We start from the raw sequence: 24,881 nt of genomic DNA on the forward strand, positions 1-24,881 counted from the left end.
GGAGTAGATATCCATCATGATTAGTAGCCCAGTCATGCATGGATTTGTCCACTCCCCTTTTAAAGCCTGCCAGGTTGGTGGCCCAGGACCTCATCCTTCCAAGCTGGCCATAACCACATTCCACAGTTTTATCTGTCCCGAATCTCCTTTTATCTGACTTGAATCTTCCACCTTTCAGCTTCAGTGCATGACCCTGGGTTCTAGTATTATGGGAGAGGGTGGTGAGTTTCTCCCTGTCCACTCTCTCCCCGCTATACATGTCTCCCTTTACTCACCATTTTTCTAGGCTAAACAGCCCTACTATAACCTTTTTCAAGTTCAAGTTCTACAGTATCCATTTTCAGGTGCAGTGACCAGAACTGTACACAATATTCCAAGTGTGGTCTCATCATAGATTTGTAGAAAGGCAGTATGATAGCACAGTTTTATTCTTTATTTCTGTTCTAATTATGGCCAGCATGGAATTTGCCTTTTTCACAACAGCTGCATTCTGGGTTGACATTTTCGTCGAGCTGTCCATTGCCACCTCAAGGTCCCTTTCTTGGCCTGTTGCTGCCAGCTCAGATCCCATTAGTGTATATGTGAGGTTTGGATTATTTGCCCCATATGCATCACTTTACACTTGCTCACGTTGAATCTCATTTGCCATTTTATTCCCATTCCCCCGGTTTGAAGAGATCTTTTTGGAGCTCTTCACAATCTGTTTTTGTCTTAACTCCCTAAATAATTTGGTGTCATCTGCTAACTTGGCCACCTCACTACTCAGCCCTAACTACAGGTCGTTTATGAATAAGTTTGTTTGTTTGTTGTATTTGTTACGGCCAGTGGCCAGCATAAAATTACAAAACAGTACAGGTGTGTGTGTGTGTATACACACACACTGATAACTGAAGTGATAGGAAGTTGAATAAAATATCCTAAAATGGACAAGTTAGAATACATTTGTCAGCAGATCGTATAAATCTTTCGCCTTTATGAATAAGTTAAATAGTACTAGTCCCAATACAGATTCCTAAGGGACCCCACTTCCTACATCCCTCCTTTGTGAGAAATGACCATTTGTTACTACTCTCTGCTTCCTGTTTTTTCACCAATTTCCAATTCATAAGAGGAATTGTCCCATGACTCTGAAGGATGGATACCATCTGGTCCTGATGTTTTGTTAATTTGCAATTTGTCTATAGGTTCTAGAACTTCCTCCTTTGTCACTGCTATTTGTCTAAGCTCCACATCCTCCCCTCCTGAAAACATCCATTCAGGAACAGGTATTTGCTTTACATATTCAGCATATGAGAAGAATTCATTTAGCTTCTCAGCAATCACTTTATCCCCCTTTAGTACTCATTTAATTCCATTGTCATCCAATGGTCCAACTGCTTCCCTACTGGTTTCCTGCTTCTGAAGAATTCTTTATTGTTGGTTTTTATGCTTTTAGCAATACATTCCTCAAAATAGTTTTTTGCATCTCTAATTGTCTGCTTGCATTTCCTTTGTACAAGTTTGTGTTGGGTTTTTTTGTTGTTGCCTTGTTTGAGTAAGCCTTCCGGTTTCTGAAGGAAGCTGTTTCCCCTCTACTAGCTTCTTTCATCCTGCTTGTTAGCCATGCTAGTGACCTCTTAGACTTTGTACTACCTTTCCTGACTTGTGGCATACATTTTAACTGAGCCATCTAGTATGAAGGTTTTGAGTAACCCCCAAGCCGTTTCAAGATTTTTTGACCCTCTTAACTGTTTTGTTCAATTTTTTACCAGATTTTTCATCACAGAGAAGTTTTCTCTTTTGAAGTCAAATATGTCCATGTTGGAGTTCCCTGGCACATTTCACACACATGTAAATTAAAGTTGATGCCATAGTGATCACTGTTTCAGTCACCTCCACATCTTGCACTAGATCCTGGGCAATACCACTGAGGGTTAAATCCAGGGTTGCTTCCCCTCTGGTTGGTTCCATTACCAGTTGTTTTAGGGCACAGTCATTTGGGGTGTCTAGAAATTTAACTCCTTTGGTGTGACTGGAATACACATTTATCCAGTCAATATGATGGCAGCTAAAGTTCCCCATTATTAAAACCCTTTGGATGCCTCCCTGCTTTCATTTTCCATTTCTAGATCACCCTGAGCATTTTGGTCAGAGGCCCGATAGCACACCCCAAGTACTAAATTACTTTTGGGGAATAGTATTGTCCCCCACAGCAATTCTGTGGAGGAGTTGGCCCTTTTAAAGGTTTTTAGCTTGTTAGTCATTATGTCTTCCTTGACATAAATAACACATCCTCTAGTATGCCCTTCCCTGTATCCAGGAATGATTGGTTCTCTTCTTTCCACCAGGTTTTTGCTATGCTCACTAGATCTATGTTTTCCCTTAAAACCAATTACTCCAACCCCGCCCCCATTTTGTGTTGGAGGCTTCTGGCATTTGCTTAGAAACACCTCCACACTGTATTTCTCTCTAGACATCTCTGGCATGTGCCTTTTCCACTCCATCCCTTTGGCCTCTTTGATTGGCTATCCTGCTTTCTAGATCCTCACTTTCCTTATCCACCCAATCCACATTTGTGCAATTAGAAGCATTTTCCCCTTCTTCCCTTTGGGACGAATCTGCCCAAACCAGATGCTTCTCAGGTCCTGTCATCTTTTCCCCTGGGTTCAGTTTAAAAGCTGCTCTGCCACCCTTTTTATGTTATGCACCAGCAGTCTGGTTGCATTCTAGATCAAGTGGAGTCGATCCCTTATTCCAAAATGTCTACCAGTGCCTAAGAAATCTAAAGCCCTGGTTGCTACACTGTTGTCTCCATCCATGCATTGAGACACCCCAATTTGTGCTTGTCTAGCTGACCCTGTGCGTGGAACAAGGTAGCATTTCAGAGAAAGCTACATTGGGGGGTCCAGGCTTTTAGTCACCTTACTTAACAGCTAAAGTTGGCTTCCAGGACCTCATGACTACACCGCCCCATGTCACTGGTGCCAATGTGCACCACTACCACTGACTGCACCCCAGCACTATCTGCCAAGCTATATAGATGAAAAATGATGTCTGGAACCTTCGCAGGAGCCCGGGCAATTCACCATGCAGTCCACACACCTGTCACAAACTGAGCTATCTATATTTCTAAAGGTATGATAGATGGTGGTTGAGAAGGAATGAAGGAGGCAGAAAAAGGGGAGAAGCTATGGGGGCTTTCAGGGAAAAGAAACAGGAAATAGCAGAGGAAGGGAAAATGAGATAACCCCTGAAAGTCCTTGTTGGGGCCCCTCTTGTATTTAAAAAAGATAAAAATAGTCCTGTGTGCAAGCACTGGGTCAATACTGACCCATGGGGTGACAACACATCACATTTACTAGGCAGACTATGTTTACTGGGTGGTTTGCCATTGCCTTCCCCAGTCGTCTTCACTGGGTACTCATTTCACCAGCCTTGGAAGGATGGAAGGCTGAGTCAACCTTGAGCCAGCTATCTGAAACCGACTTCCGTCAGGATCGAACTCAGGTCATGAGCAGAGCTTTGACTGCAGGATGGAGGGGCAAAGGGGAAGGGGCAGTCTGTTTCTCCTCCTGGTGGCTATGGCATCTGTGCAAGCAGAGCTCATCTGTACCTGCTCCTGTTTGTAGGTGTGTTGTCTCTGTATGCATCCTTAAAGGCCTGTGCCTGCATCACAGCATCTTCATCTGCAAGGGATCACTGTATTTCATTTTGCTGATCAGCTTACTTTTAAGAGCTGTTTTCTTTATAGCCCTGGATGTAGGCGTAGCACTTAGCAATCAAGGGCAACATCTTTCTCTGAACTCATTGGACATTGTGATAATTACTCATTGGCTTCTTTAGCAATAAACTGATCGTTTAATGAGATACTGCAAGCTTTCTGAATGCTGTAAGACCTGTTTGGATGACATATTTTCATTATTGCACTGAAAATGTTTAATTGGAAAGATGAGCACAAACTAGCATGACATGTCTCTAGAAAGTACTTTTCTAATACAATCCTCAGGGTTTTGTTGTTGTTGTTGTTTTTTGACAATGCAGATTATCAAGAATATTTGACTAGGTATGCCACCCAAACTCTCTGTGTTTGAAGTATGAAACTTAAGCAGTTTGTTGTGCTCACTTTCATTATGAAGGTAAGCACTGCAGCCATGAATTATTCTCTGGCTCACATTGTCATTAAAAATTCTTTTCTCTTATCATCCTGTTCCTTTCCCTGCCTCCAGACATACTACCTGCTATGGCTGCTGCTGCTGCTGTGCTAGTGGTGGCCTGTGGGACATATGGGCAGGATGCAGAGATTCTTGTCCAGTTTTCCCCGTCTTGATATCTCAGATACTATTTTAATTGGGTATGGGCTAGGGTGACCTAAAGGCAATTCTTTCCCCAGGAATGCCCTGGGAACACCTCCCCCACCGGCTTTCCCTTCCAAGAATTTGCTGCTGGCGTGGCTGCACTAGCAACCGGGGCCGGTGCAGCTCTGCAGCCCCCCGATGCCAGTGTGTTAGCCCCTGGAACAATGTAAGTGCCCCTTATCCCGGGTTAAAGGGGCACTGACTCCGGCGTGGGGTCCCTCCGGCTCCTAAGGAGTTTCGCGCCTCCTTGGAATTGCACGCTTAGTATACCTTTAGAGCTTTGTTGAAGAAAACATCAGATAAAGTTTTATTAAGTGTGCCAAGATGATAAAAATTGCTGTGTGACTCCTACAGAAAGTACTATTGATCACCTCAGGGTAGTAGTGGAAGGATGTGTCCAGCCATACGTTATGAATTCTTGGTATAGGACATTCATTTCAGTGAAGCAAATAACTTCTGTTGGTACAATGTATGGGGGTTACCGCACTTGTATTCCCAGCGATGTATTAAGAGTTTGAAAATGTTATAAAAAATACTGTTCGCACTTTCTCTGTATTCCCACCGATGTATTAAGAGTTTGAAAACGTTATAAAAAATACTGTTCGGTGTTCGTTTGTTTGGCCCCTTTAGCTGTGAAGACATCTTCCAACCATTTATAAGCGGTGGTATCCAAAAACCCTTTTAAAGCAATGTTTTTTATAACATTTTCAAACTCTTTATACATCGCTGGGAATACAAAGTGCAGTAACCCCGTGTTTTGTATAAGAAAGACCCATGTCCCCAACATCTCCACTGATAGATCTTCAGATAGGGTCAGACTTCTGTGCCTGAGAACTTAAAGAGCTGGTGCTAGTCAAAGTAAACAGTATTGGAATAGATGAACTAATGTTTTCACTCTTTGTAAGGCCATTTCACGTGTTCTTTTTATAACTTTAACAGAAGGGGAAAGTGACTTAATAAGACTCTTGTTATTTCTCGATCTCATTTTTTAACCACTAATCTTATTATTTAATTATGAGAAGAGATTGTTATGATAGCTGTAATATAGTGTATATGCAGTACAGAAGACATTTCCAAGAGCAGATACAGTGATTTCTATCCAGAATTAAATGGGCTGGCAACTGTACTGAAGGCTTGGCGGGGGGGACCCTCCTGCCTTAAACATTTAGGATTTTAATCAGTCATTTATCAAAAATGTTTATTTTTAAGTCTTCTGTATCCAATTACTATATTATAACTGCAATGATATCTCTGTACAAATAAGCATATATAGTTGGTTATAGAACTGCAGCCACTGTTATTTGTGGATGACACAGATAAAATGTGTGTGTATTTCACTACATGCTCTTATTATCATAATATTATGTTAACACAAACAATGTCATACAGATGTTTAAGATATTGTTTACCTGTGTGGCAGGGTGGTGTATATGGGAGAACTGCTGGAAGGGGAAAGGATGTGCACTTTGCTTTGAAAATAATTATATTTTGCTCTGTTTGTGAGATTATGGCAAATGGTACTTCATGTGAGCAGCTGAATAGATTTGTGTCTCCTGCAAACATCCTGCTGAAATTAGACCAAATAAAATGTTTATGTATCTTTAAAGTTTATTCATTGTTTTTATTTATAACAAGTAATAAATCTAAAACAAACTGTATCTGACATTTCAATATATAACTAAAGACAGTGTACAAGAAGAACTGGGACAGAAGCCCAATTTTAGAATAGTTTTTCCCCCTACTATTACCTCATAATATAATTTTCCTGTGTTAAAATGGCACGTTTTAAAAGTTAGTGATTAATGGCTAATAACCATACTGTTTTCTTTTCCCCCCACTTCATTTCCCCCCTCCCTGTCATTGTACACCTGAAAAACTAGAGACATTTGTGACATTTCTGTTCCTTTCCATATTTCAGTGGTAAATGTGATAATTAATGACTTAGGGCATCTGCGGAATTCTTCTTCCTTAATTTTTTAAAACAAGTTTATCTTCCTGGGAGTTGCTTTTTTATCAAAAATGCCAGCCTCCTTAACCCTTGCAGCTCCCAGATGTTGTAACTCGTTACTTGTCTACTTAAGTGGAGGTCACTCCCTGTTTACTGGGATGAACATATCTGTCAGTTTGGGCTCTGGTTAATTTTCTTTCTTTGAAAGGAAAACAAAAATAGCAGTTACAGTGTGGGAGGATCAGAGATAGTAGATGTATTGCGTTAAAGCACACATGACTGCACCGTACAAATCCTTGTCTGTTTGCTGTTCTGCAAAAAGGAAGCAACATCAGAATGGTAAGAGAGCTAAATATTCTTAACCTGGTTTTTTTCTGACCTGAGATTATCTTCTTTTAAACTGAAACCTATCTGGTACAGAACATTTGTCTTTGTTTAAACAATAAGAAGGTGGCATTTTGGTATTTTGGTATCAGGGAAGATGTTGGGTGAGGAGAAGTTGAAAACAGGCGTGTCTCCTCAGCTGTTCTTTCTGTTCTGTGTCCCGCTTGCCTGATCATCAGGAATTTTGTTTCACCTTTATTTATACATTCCTCTCTTTGTATGTGCTGGTTTTCTAATTAATACTCATTTAGAATATTTTCATTAATCCTGATAAAACGTTGATTCTTCCTTAAGTGGTGGAGAAAGTCAGCATATAAAAACCAACTCTTCTTCTTCTTCTAAAACTTTGGAGAGGAATGTGGAAATGTGGCCAGTTTTTACGATTCTTAAACTGTGCAGAAATGAATTTTTAAAGAGAAATGTGTCAAGTACTGAGGCCACAATCCTAAACACTTACCAGGATGTCAGCACCATTGAGCTCAATAGGACCTTCCTATTTAATCAGAAGTAACAATGCGTACTGCATATCTAATTTCATCCTGGAGGTCATTCCTGTATTTCTTTCTCTTTACTGTTGAAGCCAGTTTCTTAAGTTGTTGTTATAAAAGAAGCTTGGGGTTGGTATTTTACAAGTTTTATTTTTCTTGCCTGAAATACGAAAAAGTGTTAAGTAGAAAAAACTGAGAGACGGATCAAGGCAAGCTACTTCATTCCCTAAACATAAATTAGATGTAGCTGTTAATATACTGTAAAATGCTGTAGTTTGTTTTTTAAGTATGAATAATAGCTAATCACTTCTATTTCTGTGGTCCAATATTTTATTTCTCCTCCCCCAATTGTCATTCTGTTCTAACATTCAAAAAGGTTTAATTAGAAAATGTTGCAAGAATAAGGTCCACCTCTGCCATCTGATGATCCCCAGGTCATACCCTAACTGTGTTACTGCATACATCAGTTACCACTATGCTTTCCAATGGGAACAAGACATGCCCCAAGTAATGGCTCATGCCAAACTGCCAATGGAAACCTCCTCTGAGGTAATTCTGCTTTGTCTTTTTATCAGGAATGATGAAATTATTTGGTCACACCCGATGCAGAGACTCAGCAGATTTGCCACCCTCCCAACTCCCAGGCTAGCTTGATCTCCTCAGATCTCAGAAGCTAAACAGGGTTGGCCCTGGTTAGTATTTAGATGGGAAATGACCAGGGAATACCAGGGTCATTAAGCAGAGAAAGGCAATGGCAAACCACCTCTTTTAGTCTCTTGCCTTGGAAACCCTACTGGGTTGCTATGTCACCTGCAACTTGACGGCACTTTACACACACACACAACACACAACAGAGGCTGAATCGAAGGAGGTAAGGCCAGTTAATCCTGCAGTGATGCAACAGCCAGCTTCCTCTGTGGATCACAGGCTCACATGAGCCCTTCAATTATTTAAGTGTTATTTCTCACAGCATTGGACAGGTCTCTAAAGCACACAGTTTTGAAATATATAAGCACTACAAAAAAGCCAGCTGTTTATCCAGAATTATCAGTTCCTCCCTCTGCCCCAGACATGAGGTCTACCTATAATTTATATATTTATATACCACCTCCGATCATACATTTATGTTCTGAATGGTTGTGGCATACATTTCTTTCTCTGAAGTTGTGATTAGTTTGTGTGATATGTTATTTCTTTACTTCATTTATACCCGCCTTTCTTTCCAAGGGGGGGGGGGTCCAAAGCAGAACAAACCATTTTCTCCTCATCCATTTTATCTTCACAACAATTCTGGGAGGTAGTTTAGGCTAAGAGTGTGTGACTGGCCCAAGGTTACCCAGCAAGCTTCTGTGGGAATGGGGGGATCTGAATTGGGTTCTCCCAGCTCCTAGTCTGACACTCTAACCACTACGTCACACGGGCATTTTGTATCAGATTTCTTGTTATTTAAGGATTCCTAAGCCGGCTGTTGCTGGAACACTCCTGTTACATTATTAAACTATTTTTAGTTGACATTAGGCTGCAATCCTGTGCACACTTACCTGGAATAATCCCTCGTGAGTGCAATGAGACTTCTGAGGATGCATGTTTAGGATTGCACTGCATGTTTTGGGAGTGGTCAATGGACAATATTTGAATATGTAATGATGGGGCATGGTACTTAACCAGGGCTGAATACTTTTATGTCCAATTGTTTTCAATTAAAGAATTGTAAAAACGTGATAGAAAAGAAAAAAGTCCCTTGCCTTGTTATGTCCTTCCTGTTTATTTATTTATTTGAATTATTTGTAACCTGCTTTTTAATGCAATAGATTCCGAAAGTAGCAAACAACATCTAAACCCAATAGACAATAAAAGGAACACAAAACTATATCAACAACATAAAAAATGACAGTTGTAAAAACAGGCAGCAAAACATTTTATTCAAATGGGGTAAAATCACAAAAATGTTTAAAGCTATCACCGATGTGCATATGTTTATATTATTTAGGTATATGTTTCTTCATTTGTGAAAAATTACTTTCATAGCAACCTGGCGGTGGTAATTAGACCTGTTTTACAGGGTTCGCCTGTCATACATAGCAAAGTAATTAACACTCTCAAATAAGCTTGGGGAGCTATCCATCGTTCATATCAGGACTATGTTAGTTTCTTGTTGTGCCATCCAAAACACAGACTGGAATTCAGTGAAGGACTCAGATACCAACGAATTTCCGCTTATTTTGTTAGTTCTCCTTCTACTAGTCATATAGGAGAGGCAATTTTCGTTAAAAAAAAAAAAAGCTAACACATTAAAAAAATTACGTTTTGCACAACTGAAACCAGAATGTTACCTTTCTTGGTGAAGAATGTAGATTTCATCTTAAATGTTCAAACTCCCACTCTGCTGTGGAAGCTTGCTGGGTAACCTTGGGCCAGTCACACACTCTCAACAGATCCTACTTTACAGGATTTTTGTGAGGATAAAATAGAGGAGAGGAGGTGCAAGCCTCTTTGAGTCCCCACTGGAGAGAAAGGCAGGGTATAAATGCAGTAAATAAATATACACAACTCTACCCATAGTAGTTACAAGTGAAGTATGTTGTAGGGACATAGTAGAGACTTGGGAAGAGAGGAGAAGCTGAAGCTAAAACCATTGTGCTCACAGGTCAGTTAAAAGTATGTAGAAAATGCCAAAGGCATAGGAAAGCCAAAAATATATTTTTAACTTCTTAGTTGTTTTACTGTGCAGTTCTACGAACACTTTTCTGGGATTAAGCCTCACTGAGTAGGATTCTGACTAGACCTGCTTAGGATAGTACTATTACAGTGCAATCCTAAATGGCTACACCTTTCTAAGCCTATTTAGTTCGATGGACTGGGTATAACTCCCAAGCATGGCTACTCAGAATTCTACTGAGGTCTATTCTATAGGGCTTGCTTCCAGGAAAGTGGTGTTAGGACAGCACTGTTAACTAGCTAAATATCTGAATTCAGGCCTCACCTACCAGATCAGGGTTTTGGTGCTGCATGTATCAAGACTTGAACCTTTAGAAAAAAATATTTATTCATTCCTGAAAGCGGACAAACTGCCATCTGTCTCAACAAGAGATTTACAATTAGTAGTTCCAGACATTGTTTGCACAATAACCTATTTTTATTCATATTTCTGTTTTCAGAGCACTTAAGGTTTATGGTATCTTTGTAAAGTTTAATTAAGAAATATGCAGGCAAGAGCACAGCAGAAACATATAGGTACTCCATATAACAGGACAAGCAGATCTCCACATAGCAACATGTACCCTCCCAGCTGTACATCCCATTCCAGATGTAGAAACTCTCTTTCCAAAGTCAAACAGCTTTTAGCTGTTTTTCTCTTCCTTCCCTCTTCTAGAGGATTATGCCTCTAGATATAGGTATCTTCTGAGATCTGACAATATCATGCTAACCTTAGCCATCCAGGTCAGGGCGATGCATAGAATAGGTGAATAAAAATGTCCATGGTCATTAGGATTTTTTAGGACAGCACCAGTCTCTATTCTGTGGAAAAAGCAATTCAGCTGTACAAAAAGCATTAGATGGAATCTGATGAGCTTGTTCTGCAATGGCTATTATGCATCCAACTAAAATTAAAATCAGTGAAGCTTAAATCTGTGTGGCATTTTTAAATAGACAGTGATTATTCTGTGGTCACTGTGCTGTGCACCTCTTAAGGCAGTGAACCTTTAGGTAGCAAACTATGCAGTGCCATCCTAAGAACGCTTTCTTGGACGTAACCCCATTGAATAGACTAAACAGGTCTGCGGTAAAGTACACTTACTATTATTAAATTGCATTGGCTTCTATGGAAGAGTTTGCTCCTGAGGAGCTAGACAAGGAATGCTAGCTATCAAATAACTGTTTGTTTGTTTTTCAGAACACACTCCTCCCTCAGAATTAGGCTCATCACATACAGATCAACCCCCCCCCACACACACACAAAAAAAACCCTGAACATCTCATTCATTCCAAACGTCTTTGGACATGCAGTTGAAGTCTGGTTTTATGATCAAGACAACTTCAGACGTTGTTGGCAGTAAATGGTTATTTTAAAACCAAACAACACAAACTCTTGGCATTTCACCACGCACATCAAAGGTTGTCGGTTTTGCTTGGGGCGGCTTTTAGTGCTAAGCAGATGGGACCAGGGTGTGCTGCGGCAGCACTTCGGATCGCTCGGGCTTGTGTTGTACCAACAAATCTCGCCCTGCCTCCTTGCCAGGGCAGGGCTGCGTCGGCTGGCCCCCTTCCCACCCTTTACCTCCCCGGCGAGGTCCTGCCTTCGAGTTGCCCTTGCGGCACGGCCTCTGCTGGACCGAGGGGCGGCTGGGACACCAAAACCCTTTCCCAAGAGGTGGCTTTCAAAAGAGAGCGGCGCCGGGAGACGGAGGCTCACCCGCCCATCCTCGCACTCGCTGCTCCCTGATGGCAGACCTGCCGTGGCCCAGCCCAGGTGAGGTGCTCGAAAGCGCCCGGGAGTCCTCTCCGGATTGGGCCGCTCTCTAGATGCGCATTTGTTCCCATCCGAATGGTTAAGACTCTGCATGGGGGCTGATTGTTTAGTTTTGAGAATTCAGACGGGGGGGGGGGGGGGGAACCGTGCATCTAGAAAGCAGCGAACCCAAGCCAAAACCTCCCATGCGTCAATGGCCAATGGTGCCTTAGGACCATTGGCCTTAGGGCCAATGGCCACTTAGGACGGCTGATTGTTGAGTTCGGAGAATCTGGATGGGGAAAATGTGCATCTCAAGAGCGGCAAAACTTTCTGGCACCACCCAGTGCCAGTTTACGCCGAAGTAAAACCTATTAAATGACCAATTATGCATAGGAGGTTTTGCCTTGGATCTGCTGCTCTTTAGATGCACATTTCCCCCATCCAAATTCTCCAAACTCAACAATAAGCCCCCGTGCAGAGTTTTGAAAATTCAAATGGGGAAAATGTGCACATAAAGAGCGGCATAACCTCCCGGCGCCACCCAATGCCAGTTTACGCCGAAGTAAAACCTATTAAATGACCAATTATGCATGGGAGGTTTTGCCTGGGATTTGTCACTCTCGAGATGCACATTTGCCCCATCCAGATTCTCAAAACTCTGCCCGGGGGCTGATTGTTGAGCTCGGAGAATCTGGATGGAGAAAATGTGCATCTCAAGAGCGGCAAAACCTCCCGGCGCCACCCAATGACAGTTTATTCCGAAGTAAAACCTATTAAATGACCAATTATGCCTGGGAGATAATTCACTGTCTGCAGTAGCAGAAAAGGGCAAGAGTCCAGGAGCACCTTACAGACTAACAAAAATATTTATTTATTTATTTATTTGCCCTACCAGAAAATATTTTTGTTAGTCTTTAAGGTGCTCCTGGACTCTTGCCCTTTCCTGCTATGCCTGGGAGGTTTCGCCTGGGATGGGCCGCTCTCGAGATGCGCCTTTGCCCCAGCCCGATTCTCCAAACTCTGCCCGGGGGCGGATTGTTGATCTCGGAGGATCCGGCCGGGGCCAACGCGCATCTCGAGAGCGGCCAATCCCAGGCGAAACCTGCCCGGCAGCAATGGCCAAGAGCGACCCGGCGCGAGAGAGGCGCTTCCCCGCTCTTGCCAGACCCTCCTGCCATTTATTCACGGAAGGTTTTGCCTTGGGTTTGCCACTCTCTAGATCAGTGGTTCCCAACCTTTTTTTTTTTTTGACCAGGGACCACTAGGACTTTTTTGTTCGGTGCAGGGACCCCAAGGTGCAAAATAAAATTCCGAGAATTTGAAAATAAACTTTAATCGTAACTGTTAGTTAAACATTAAACTTAGAAATATATATATATATATATATATATATATATATATATATATATATATATATATATATATATAAAATTGAAAAATTGAAAATATTTTATTTAATTGAAAATATTAATTTATTATGGGTTTATAACTTTTGAAAATATTAATTTATTATGGGTTTATAACTTTGTTTCGCGGACCTTGGACCCCTGGGGGGTCCATGGACCCCCGGTTGGGAACCAGTGCCCCATTTCCTCCACTCGAATTCTCAAATCTCTGCAGGGGGGCTCATTGTTGAGTTTGGAGGATATGGATGGGGGTGGGGGGGGGAGTGCATCTCAAGAGGGGCAACTCCGAATCAAAACCTCCCATGCGTCAATGGCACCCCCGCCGCTCCGGCTTCCCAGGCTGGCCAGGGCGCTTCCCTCCCTCCCTGCCTCCCTGCCTGCCTGTGCAGCCGGGCCCCTCGCCCTCCCTCCCCGAGGCGGCCGTGCCAGGTCGAGCCGGGCAGCTGCCGCTCTCGCTGCCCGAGGCGGAGGCGGGCACGGCTCTGCCGGGCGGGCGTGGCGCAAGGCTGCGGCTTGCAGACGCTTGGCGCCTCCTGGGCGCTCTCCTCGCCGCCGACGGGAAAGGGCTGCCGCGCCGGCCTCGCGGGTGGAGGGGGGCGGGTGGGCTGCGAGGACCAGGGGCTGGCGAGCGCTTTTTTTGGGGGGGGGGGAGAGGTCGCTGGCCAAGCCCCGCAGCCTGATCCCCTGACCCTTCTCCGAGGAGGGGAAGGCCGGGCGGCAGGAGGCTCTCCCCGCAGCGCGCTCGCCCTGCGCCGCTGAGCCAGGCAGGGACGGTCCAGGGCCGGCCTTCGGGGGTGGAAGTCCGCTCGTCGTCCGCTGGTTCGGCACCCTCTCGGCGCCTTTCGGTGAGCGGGGAGAAGGGGGGGGGCGCGCGGGGGTCCTTTATTCATGGAAGGGTTTCGCCTTGGGTTTGCCCCTCTCTAGATGCACTTTTTCCCCATCTGAATCCTCAAAACTCTGCAGGGGGGCTGATGGTTGAGTTTGGAGAATCTGGATCTGGGGGGGGAAAGTGCATCTCAAGAGCGGCAACTCCAAGGCGAAACCTTGGGCGGATCGTTTTGGAGCGCCTCTGAATGAGCCGTTGTGCGGGCGTAAAGCGCCGTCAAGTCACAGCCGGCTTATGGCGACCCCTTTTTTTGGGGGGGGGGGTGTTTCACGGCAAGAGACTAACAGAGGAGGTTTGCCAGTGCCTTCCTCTGCACGGCGACCCTGGTCTTCCCCAGTGGTCTCCCATCCAAATACTAACCAAGGCTGACCCTGCTTCGCTTCTGAGATCTGACCAGATCAGGCTCGCCTGGGCCATCCAGGTCAGGGCTCTATAATTCAGTGTGTGTGTGTGTGTAAAGTGCCTTCAAGTCGCAGCCGACTTATGGCAACCCCTTTTGGGGTTTTCATGGCAAGAGATTAACAGAGGTGGTTTGCTGGTGCCTTCCTCTGCACAGCGCCCGTGGTCTCCCATCCAAATACTAACCAGGGCCGACCCTGCTTCGCTTCTGAGATCTGACCAGATCAGGCTCGCCTGGGCCATCCAGGTCAGGGCTCTATAATTCAGTGTGTGTGTGTAAAAAGCGCCCATCAAGTCGCAGCCGACTTATGGCAACTCCTGTTGGGGCCATCCAAGTCAGGGCTAATGAACCTTTGGCTGCTGCCAAATATCGAAGGACTTCTGGTTTGTTGACGGAGATGGAGCGGAGGGATGGGGAGCGAGTTCTGTTTCGGAGAGGACTGCGCCAATCCGAGGCCTGCTCCCAACTCATGGCAACCCTGTGAATCAAAGTCCTCCCAGATGGCCTATCTTTGACAGCCTTGCTCAGATCTTGCAAATGGAGGGCCGTGGCTTCCTTTATACCAGTGGTTCCCAACTAGTGAGCTGTGGACCCATGGGGGCCACAGAGTTATTGCAAGGGGATTCTGTGAATCCATATATGCACTATTATCATTTGGATCCTATTGATGTAATGTATTTTCTCAATCAATTAATATTAAAAGTGCAACTGCTGTTGCATGGAGGACCATGACATTTATTGATATTAAAAAAGGCTTCTCATACTCAAAAAGGTTGGGAAACACTGCTTTATACAGTCAACCCATCTCTTGTTGGGTCTTCCTCTTTTCCTGCTGCCCTCAACTTTTCCTAGCATGATTGTCTTTTCCATGTACTCTTGTCTTATAATGTGACTAAAATACGACAGCCTCAGTTTAGTCATTGTAGCTTCTAGGGTCAGTTCAAGCTTGATTTGATCTATAACCCACTGATTTGTTTTTTTTTGGCAGTCCATGGTATCCGTAACACTCTCCTCCCACACCACATTTCAAAGGAATCTGTTTTCTTCCTATCAGCTTTCTTCGATGTCCAGCTTTCACACCCTCACACTGCCTGTTGCTTACGATAAAAACGTTGCAATCTAGAGTTCTTGGGGAGCGGTAGTTTCAGAGGGTAGCCTTGTGGGACTGCAGCAGAACATTTAGATCTAAGTCCAGTAGCACCTCAGAAACCAGCAACAGTTTCGGGGTGTAACCTTTAGAGAGTCAAAGCTCCCCTCCTCAGGCACAGTCTGACCTCAGTCACACTAGGAACTGCTGCAGCGAGGGCAAAGTGATGAATCATATATTTGTACTAGGTTTAGCAAAACGTCTCTAGAAGTTTTCTGTTTCAGGTACCATTTTCTTTACCCCTAAGACGATGGAAGAAAGATGCTCATTCCTGCTGCAGGCAGCTGGATGCATATTTTTAAAAGGTTTAGATAAACAATTTAGAAATCGAATAAGAGCTATTCCACCAGACCTACGATTGAGGACAGCCGCAGGTAATATCGATGCTGGCCTCCCTACTCCTCCCCCCTTTTTATAACTATTTATTGAATTATGGGGGGGATGCCAACCCAATTGGAAGGCACTCTGCTCTAGGTACCATAATGTACGGCATCTTGTGTTAGTGATTTTAGAAAAATTTGAGAATGATTTATGCTTTTAATGTATTTTATTGTTATGTTGTTTTAATGGTGTTACCCACCCTGAGCCTGGGGAGGGCGGGTTATAAATTTAATAAATAAATAAATGCAATAAAATTTGTATTAACAGGGCTTGATTTCACAGTGACATAAATGTGATATGTATGTTCAAAGAAATTAGATGCTAGATGTAAAGATACTCTTCCCAAAGAAAATTCCTCTTCAGTAAACAATTCACATCCAGTTTTCTATGTTTGAACGTGCAGCTGTTTGATAATACAAGTATGTGCACGATGTAAACCGTTTTTATGAATGCTAACTTTAAGTTTTCCCTTCTGATTCTTTTGTTTAGTCCAAAACACAATCTCCAGAGTCTTCTAAAGAAGCAAAAAAGAAACCAGTTTTGGGGAAATTTGGAAATTTTTTCACTACAGGAAGAAGGAAAAATTCCAAAAATATTACAGAAGAATCTTTAAGGACAAGTGTTAAGTCTGCAAGGTCAGGATCTCCTCAACCGAATACAGCTCCATTGGCATTAATAGATGACTTCAAAGAAATAAGTAAAAGTGAGGAGTGCCTTCTTGAGAAAATTTGCAGTCGGAACCAGCCAGCAATTCAGAATACCGTTGAGGAGTCAGAAAAATACATCTACGCTAAAGACCTGACACCTTTGTATAATGACATTGTTTCAGAGTGGAATTCTAAAGGAGCCTCATCTGACAGTGAATGGTCATCTGACTGGCACAGCAGTAGTGAGACAATAAAAGATACATTATTTGATAGCAATCTTACACTCCAGACTCTAGAACCAGAAAAATATCCCATCACTGATGCAGCTAAAACCACAACTCCAAATTTCTTTAGAAGTTTAACTAATATAAGTAACGAGGACCAAGAACATAGCATATTAAATCATAAACAACTGCTGAATCTGGACCGATTTGCAGAACTGGAAAGTGCAGCAGCCACAAAAGATCAGTCATCTGTTTTGGAAGCTAAGCCAAGTGACCGTGCCCACTCTTCTAGAGTGTTGACATTGGATATTTTTCTTCGTAGAACCGAACAATCAATTTCGAATGAATTTTCAGCGGCTTTATTAGAAGACAACTACATTAGTGCAGATGAAATGGATAAAAAATCTGCAGTAAGAAGATCTGGAAAGAGGAGAAAATCTCAGTCATCCAGTGATGGGGACAGAAATGCAACTGAGACTGCTGCAAAAGAAGAAACTGTTTTTGATGGTGTTTCTTCAGATGTGGATCAGATAAACAACTCTGAAAGAAAAGTTAAGACTTCTCAACAGATTACAGCCACACCTAATCATGAGGCGAAAACTGGTAGTAATCACAAGGGGTGTGCTAAAATGGAAACGGAGAAAAACAAACAGCAGACCCAAACTGCTTCCCCGTACAGGAGGAAATCTTTAAAAAAAAACCAGTCTGATTCAGTTCCTCTTTCACCTACAGGCTTAAAAAGTCAAGGGAAAGAGTCATCCACCAAAAGACAGATGGAGAGTGCCACAAATGGAAGCCCAATGTCCAAAAGCTCTTCAGTTGAAAAGCTGTCTTTCGGTGAGAGCACTGTAGAATCTTCCAGAGTTGCTTCTATGGGTGTCCAAGGTGATGGCCCTTCACCGCATACTCCTGGGAGACCAGATTCTGCTAACAGCTGTGATGGAGGTGTTCTGCCACATGCTGACAAGAACAGAAATGGGGGAGTAAGAACAACAAATGGAAAGCAAACTTCCTCTGATTTGGACAGCACAAAGCCGAGAAATACATGCTGGGATGTCTCTAGAACTGTCACAACAAAAGTTAACCTGTAAGTAGTTTCACATTTTATGTGTGATGGTAAACCCACAGAGATATGTTAGTAAATTCTTCAGTAAGCATGTATTATACTTGCTAAATGTATATCATAAATGCATGAGTTCTGTTTGGTCAAAAACTATTACCTTGACTATCTTACAGAAACTCTGGAACTTGCTGTCAGTGCAAATGCTTCTTGGGATTTATGTAGATTTATATAACTGACTGTAATTAGAATTTGTTTTTGTTTTCTTTAGTTGTGAAACAATACATTCCAGATAACAGAAAGGTTTTACAGAAAGTTCTCTATAAGTCCTAATTTTTGCTGAGCAAGGAAAAAAATGTTTAAAAAGAATAGAATTAGTTAATGTTGTTTTTAACTTAAATTCTTACTATTGGCCCTCAGTAACATTTATTTGGAGGAGACTTTTGCCATATGTTAAAGTCTAAGGGCACAATTGCATGTTACGTAGAATTTAGTGTAGGCTTTTGTTAACTATATTTTAAAGGAAAATAGCAAGTGGTAGCTGAAATCAGGAATGAAGGGGAGGTACTTAACTCTTTTTTTAATGTCCATGTTTCCTCTCCAGAACTCCCTCCCCCTTAAATTGATTTCCCTTGATCTCAGGACAAAGTCCCTGGGGAGTGCAATTTAAAGAGATAAAACAGCTAGCAAGGAAAGGGTTGAATGACCTCTTTCCTACCTGTCTTCTTTTAAAGCCTGTAATGGCCACTTTTCATTAAAAAATGGGTTGTTATGCAGAGCACAGTGTAATGTACAGTTGGCTTTTGTACTAGTGAGAGTACTGTCTATCAGATTCATCACTATTAATTTTAGTTGACAGCCAATTTCCAAGTTTTCATGCATTCCCAGTTCTTTTCCTCTTCTTTTAGGATGTAGTGTGGTTTACTTGATACAGTGGTATTATCTGGGCCTGCTTTGCAGGAATCCAAGGCCCAATTAATAGATGCAAAATTTGGAATGGATGGTTGCTTGGAGGTATTTCCGCTAGGAAAGGTGTTTGTGAGAAATAGTATCATGTGGTTCTGGTAGTCTAAATACTTCAGTACAAACCACTTCACGTGAACAACTAAGTTGCCACAAAGAACAGCCTTTCATGTGCATTAATTACATCACACTGTTGTGTTACTTGTTCTGTTCTCTGCTAGTGCCACATGTAGCTAGAATAAGTGGTTTGCAAAGTGCACTTACTAAGAAGTAAGTCCCATTTAATTCAATGGGATTTCTGTCAGCAATGCTGATTCTATGACCTTTTGGCAGTTCATGAGAGGGAGGGCATCTTGGGCATCTTCTGGGCATGGCGTAGGGGTCACTGGGGGTGTGTGGGGAAGTAGTTGTGAATTTCCTGCATTGTGCATGGGGTTGGACTAGATGACCCTGGTGTCCCTTCCAACTCTGTGGTTCTATGTTTACTTCTGAGTGTATCTGTTTAGGACTGCACTGTGCATGTATGAATGCTTGAGGTGCCCTAGAGAAAAAAGATTTATTTTGTAAAAACGTAAGAGAAACTTCTCTCAGTATACTTTTAGACCTTCATTTACATGTTACCTGATTCAGATGTTATTGCAAACCAGCATAGTGAATTCTCAGGCTGATATGCTCTCTCCTCTCTTCATGTTGTCAGATAATTAGAGATGTCTGTGTTTGCAAACCAACATTCCAAAGCAGAATTGAAACACTGTTTTAAAATCCTGGTGCTCAGGGGAAGTGAAAACCATAGTTTGCTGGTTCAGACCTTATGGCAAACTGTGCTTTGCTACAAAATGGAAATGCTCTTAATTATTTGGCTGTATGCGAGAGAAGAGGGAGCATGAGCACAAGCACCCAAGGAGCCCACAGAGTTGTTCACATAGGAACAAGCCACAGTTTGCTGTTACGTCTGAAGTTAGTCTTAAATCTGCTACTTAAAAGTGGATATTTTATTTCAGTCGAATTTTATGACTGATTTTGAGAAGTAAAGTATATTATGCCTGTTGTTGAAGTTTGATTATTTGAAAAGGGTAGCTGAACAACTTTGTAACAGTTTGCTATGTTGTAAACCATAACAATACAATACAAATACCTTTAATGACATAATACAATTTTAAAATGCAAGGAGTGAAATCAGGTAAAAAATTGGGATGTAGTTCATTCCTTGGTGTTATAGTCTGTCTTCTAACTATGTTATATTGAACAAGTGAATATCCGTAGATAGATCAGTGGGTTTGTGCTGATTTATATCATTTCTGGTTCTGCCTGTTCTTTGTTCACAAACACCTGGAAAATGTGAACAATTTTTGTGAATTTGATTTTTAAAAACGAAGTTGGCTAGTTAAATTAAAGCAATGGTTCTTTTATCGTCTTTTAAGGTAGTAGTGTCTTCTCGGTTGTCAAATGTGATTTCCTTATGTATTGGGCCATGTGACTCACCACTACTACCTGCTCACCAATCTTGAATCTTGAGCCTTGAGTTCTGGCACTCTTCTTACAAAATGCATTTCATTGCATATGTTTTCTTAATCTAGCCAAGTGATTTTGTTGTTTAAATCAAAATTTGCCTCAAAATACTGATAGCTTCATTTTAAGCATGTTTACCCAGAAGTCAATCCTACTAAGTTTAATGGTGTTTCTTAGAAATGCACTTGTAGTTTAATAGATAAGCTGAAGTTGTAAATATTTAGGAGTAAGTCCCATTAAAATTAATTAAGCTTACTTCCTGGTAAGCATTATTGGGGTTGGGATGAAAGGCTGAAGTAAATCACATTGAAGTCAACAGGACTTAGTTCCAGATAAATCTTTTTTTAGCAGTTGGGTGTTAATATTTAATTATCATGATATTCAAATCAATAAGGCACTAACTCTGTCTGTGATATACATTGCCTTTCTAGCTATGACACATCTGTTTGCATAGTTTCCAGTGGAAAGTATGTGCTATAAATGTAGGCGTTGTAAGGTGTGTTGCATTATGGGGACCATAAATCATTCAAGAGCATTTTTTTCTTCTCCATTTTCATTGACTAAGAAACTTGGCTTCAATTGCAATGAAGGCTATCTTATTTTGGGGAAAAACTTTATTCCTTAGTATAAGTTGAACTTTCTATCTTATTTTATATATCTGAAAGAAATGTAGAAACATAGACTGCGATTCACTAAACGCAAACATATTTCCTTAAGATTCCGCAGGATTATAATAGATATGATAAATTTGTATGTTTAATTTATTTTATTCACAAATGAATAAAATGAAAACACAAATGAAACACTATCATGTTTCTTTAATCATAATGCTTTTTTGGGAAGGGGAGGGAAAGTATTTGTTTTTCAGGGCTAATTCTTATTTACTGACATTTTATAGACCATATTTATACATAGGATTGTGCTTTTAGCTCACAGTTGATAAACAGAACAAAGGAGGAGCACTGTTGTTTTTTTAAACACCAGTAAATCACTGCATCATTTGTTCTGGTTTACTCCTTAGTAAACATATTTAAGATTAAAACTTAAATCTACCTTTCACCAAACTGTGAATTTGACTGCAAAACCTCAGGCTTTTAATGTTTGCCTTTATTTCCATATTTTATCTTCATGCTTGCATTAATCTATGACCACCTGCATTCATTGCTGCTTGTTAAGATAACTAGGACTAGAGGGATGTGGAGTTCAAGGTGGTTTCAAAGAGGGATCTTTTTTGTATGTACTCATTTCACTTTCATCTGTGGTAAACAGGTTGGGCAGGTTTTTGTACTGTTTCAAAAGCCTACTAAAGCCTGTTTGACCAGAGGCAGTAGGAAAAGGAAAAGGGTGTGTGTGTTGTTTAGGAACTTTAACCAAGAACTACCCAGTCTTATGAGTTCCAAATCTTCCATGTACATCGTAGAGCTTTCTCCCCAAAGAGCGACCCTTCCTCACTGAACTGTTTATGGGGTATTCAGGGATGATGGACCAACTCTCATGTCTTCCTCCTTCCCTGAGAGCCAGTGTGGTGTAGTGGTTAAGAGCGGTGGTTTGGAGTGGTGGACTCTGATCTGGAGAACCAGGTTTGATTCCCCACTCCTCCACATGAACGGCAGAGGCTAATCTGGTGAACTGGATTTGTTTCCCCACTCCTACATATGAAGCCAGCTGGGTGACCTTGGGCTAGTCACACACTCTCAGCCTCACCTACATTATAGGGTGTCTGTTGTGGGTAGGGGAAGGGAAGGTGATTGTGAGCCGGTTTGATTCTTCCTTAAGTGGTAGAGAAAGTCAGCATATAAAAAACATCTGTTCTTCTTCCTCCTCCCTTCATGTGGCCAAAATGAGTTACATAGTGACATGCTTTAGTGCAAACTATTTTTTCCATCAATATATCTAATTCTCAACATGGCCCCTGGCATGGAAAGGGTCAAGGCCATGCAGGTTTGCCACAGCAAGGAAGTCCTTTCCAGGGATCTTTCCCTCTTTACACACCTCCTTTCCTCCTGCCACCTTCAGTCCTGGAACAGGTAAGGGCCTTACCTGACTGCCACCACTCCTCTGATTCTAGAGAGGGCACAGAGTGCTCTCCCTGCCCCCCCTCCCCGGGCAACTTCCTTTTTACTCAGGGCATGCCTTGACATATGACCAAACCCAGCAAAGTGAACAACAAATACTGTAACAGTTAAGTAAGAGAACAGTTTGGTGCTCCCATTTGAAGTATTCAGTCTAAATGCTGTGAATGTTTTCAAAGGCAAACTAAAACATGCTTATTTTAGAAGACTGTGTCATGAATTCTCCAGTACTTCAAACAGTTTTAAAATTAGGGAATTATAGAACACCAAGGAGTGATGGAGGTGTAATGAGAAATCTACACACGTTATATCAAGTGCCAAAGAACAGTTAATTTGGGGGGGGGGGCAAACTAGACATTGATCTAGCTCATGGATCTTTCAACATTTTTTGAAAATAAATCCCAGGTCACAATGAAGACCCGCAGAAGCAGAAGGATACCTTTTCTTCCCTCCTGGTGCAGCTCCAGTCCAAACTGGGCACATACACTCCTGGATTTTACTTTTTGAAAATTCAGTTTACTTACATGAAGTGATTTAAAACATCAAATAATTAAGACCTGTCAAGAAGCAACAAGTCCATGGTGCAGCTTCTGCTTTCTCAGGGTCAAAGTTCAGAATGTTATCTGACAGATAGTACTGCTGCAACCTCTCAAACAAGTTTACAAGGATTTTCGTAAGAGAAGAAGGGCCCTTGGATATTGCTATAATTTTCATTTGATGTAATAAGGAAGTAGGATGAAAGCATATGACCAATCAAGGTCTATTGAGAAGCTAATATTCTATGCACTTGGAATGATAAATTAGATTTCTCTTTTCCTATTCTTTGATTTTTCATCTGAATCTTAACTATATTCATTTTATTTCAGTGAAATTTATTTTAGCTAAGTATACTTATGATTGCAGCCTTTATTTAACATTAGAAAATGCATTGGTCTTTTTGTGCTAGTGCTTGTAACACTAATGGGAATTTTCCCTTATCAAAAGATTTCATATTGTGACTTTTTACTGTATTAGGATGATGGTAAAATAATGTTAGAATGAAACATCTATTTAGAATAACTTTGTTGATATACATAGTCAAAGCTATTTATTATTTTGTTTTTGCAGACCAGCTAAACCAAAGAATGTTGAATTAAACCTTAAAACTCCCAAAATTACAGAAGATGTGGGAAGTGAGCAAGATTCTCTGGACAAAGCTGCTAAAATTAACTTCAGTATTGCCAATAAAATATCCATGTTTGAAAGCAAACATAGCATTCATAATCAACCTGCTGAATCCTCAACTGCAAAGAAAGGTTCTGTATCAAATACATTTGTTGGCAGAGCAAAGCTGAAGTTTGGGAAACAGCCTGCTGAAGGTGAACAGACTAACAGAATAACAAGTAAACCAAACAATCGGCAGAAGCTACTGCAAAATGGTGCAAAATTGAAAGGCGGGCCTTCAGAGACAAAGATAAAAACTGAAGAAGGAACTCAAGCAGGCGTTATAAGCGATGAAGTTAGAAATAGCGTGGGGGCTCCTTTGAATCAAAATGGTGAAGATAATAATGATGATGATCAAGTGAGTGTTTTTGTTTCTAAAAAACATGATGCAGAGCTAGCAAAGGACAACTTACTACCAAAAACTGCACCTCTACAGCAGATTAAAGAAATGGAAGCTGCCCAAAATAGCGTAAACAGCAAAATGAATTCCACATCAATATTACCTGAAAGTGGAGAGAGACTTTCCGTTGATAGAGATACTTCTTCCCCTTATAAAGATGATACAAATCTCCAGCAATCTGACTTAGTGGCAAAAAAAATAGAATTAGAAAATAGTGTGAATTCTGAGATTGACAGTAACAACAAAAAAGCAAGTATTGTTTCGGAAAGCATACGAGAAATTGAACAAAATAGCAATGGGCACGAAAGCCCGAGCAGCGCTTGCAGTGTCTCTAAAACGGGCAATGAAGAGAGCATTTGTGATTCCCCTTCAGATATGGCTAAGTTTACTGAAACACTTAAAAATCTAGACAGCTCTGTCTGTATACCTCAGAAAAAGAAAAAGACCAAACTTCCAAAATCACCTGCACCTCACTTTGCTATGCCTCCAATACATGAGGACAACCTAGAAAAGATTTTCGATCCTAATGTATTTACAGTTGGCTTGGGAATAAAAAGGGACAGACCGCTAGACCTGGCCCCGTGCTTGCAGCTCAAATTGCAAAGTCTAGAAACAGAGGCCAAAGTCAGACCCAAACGTGCCTCTGCTGAAAACAGCATGCTTCTGCAGTCACTGAAGTTATCCAACAGACGAGACCCTACAGTTATTCAAGAACCAAGTGGGAAAGAGAACGTGGATAGTGCAGATGGTGACATTAAGAGATCTCGACTTGAAAATAGTGCCATCTTCTCAAACCTGCTTTCAACTAAAGAAAAAGTGTTTATGCCTTCGGTAACCTCTATAAATACTATCACAACATCATTTACTTCTCAGAAGAGTGCTGATTCCACAGGAAAAACACCTTTAAGATTTGATACAGCTCAGCTATTGGAGGTAACAGAACAAATGTCTGTATAAAAATCATAAACCATCTGTA

The 24,881-nt window shown here is 41.6% G+C and overlaps 1 protein-coding gene across 1 annotated transcript in view; it reads left to right on the forward strand.

The window, feature by feature from the left end:
- The window catches only part of CRYBG1 (crystallin beta-gamma domain containing 1), a 78,728-nt gene that overhangs the window by 12,176 nt on the left and 41,671 nt on the right, over positions 1 to 24,881 (forward strand). The window contains exons 2-3 of the mRNA XM_056856677.1: positions 16,317 to 17,785; positions 23,410 to 24,838. Of these exons, the coding sequence (XP_056712655.1) occupies positions 16,317 to 17,785; positions 23,410 to 24,838 (2,898 nt within the window). The remainder of the gene's footprint in view (positions 1 to 16,316; positions 17,786 to 23,409; positions 24,839 to 24,881) is intronic.

The sequence above is a fragment of the Euleptes europaea genome, chromosome 10 (assembly GCF_029931775.1).
Source record: "Euleptes europaea isolate rEulEur1 chromosome 10, rEulEur1.hap1, whole genome shotgun sequence".
Taxonomy (NCBI): Eukaryota; Metazoa; Chordata; class Lepidosauria; order Squamata; family Sphaerodactylidae; genus Euleptes; species Euleptes europaea.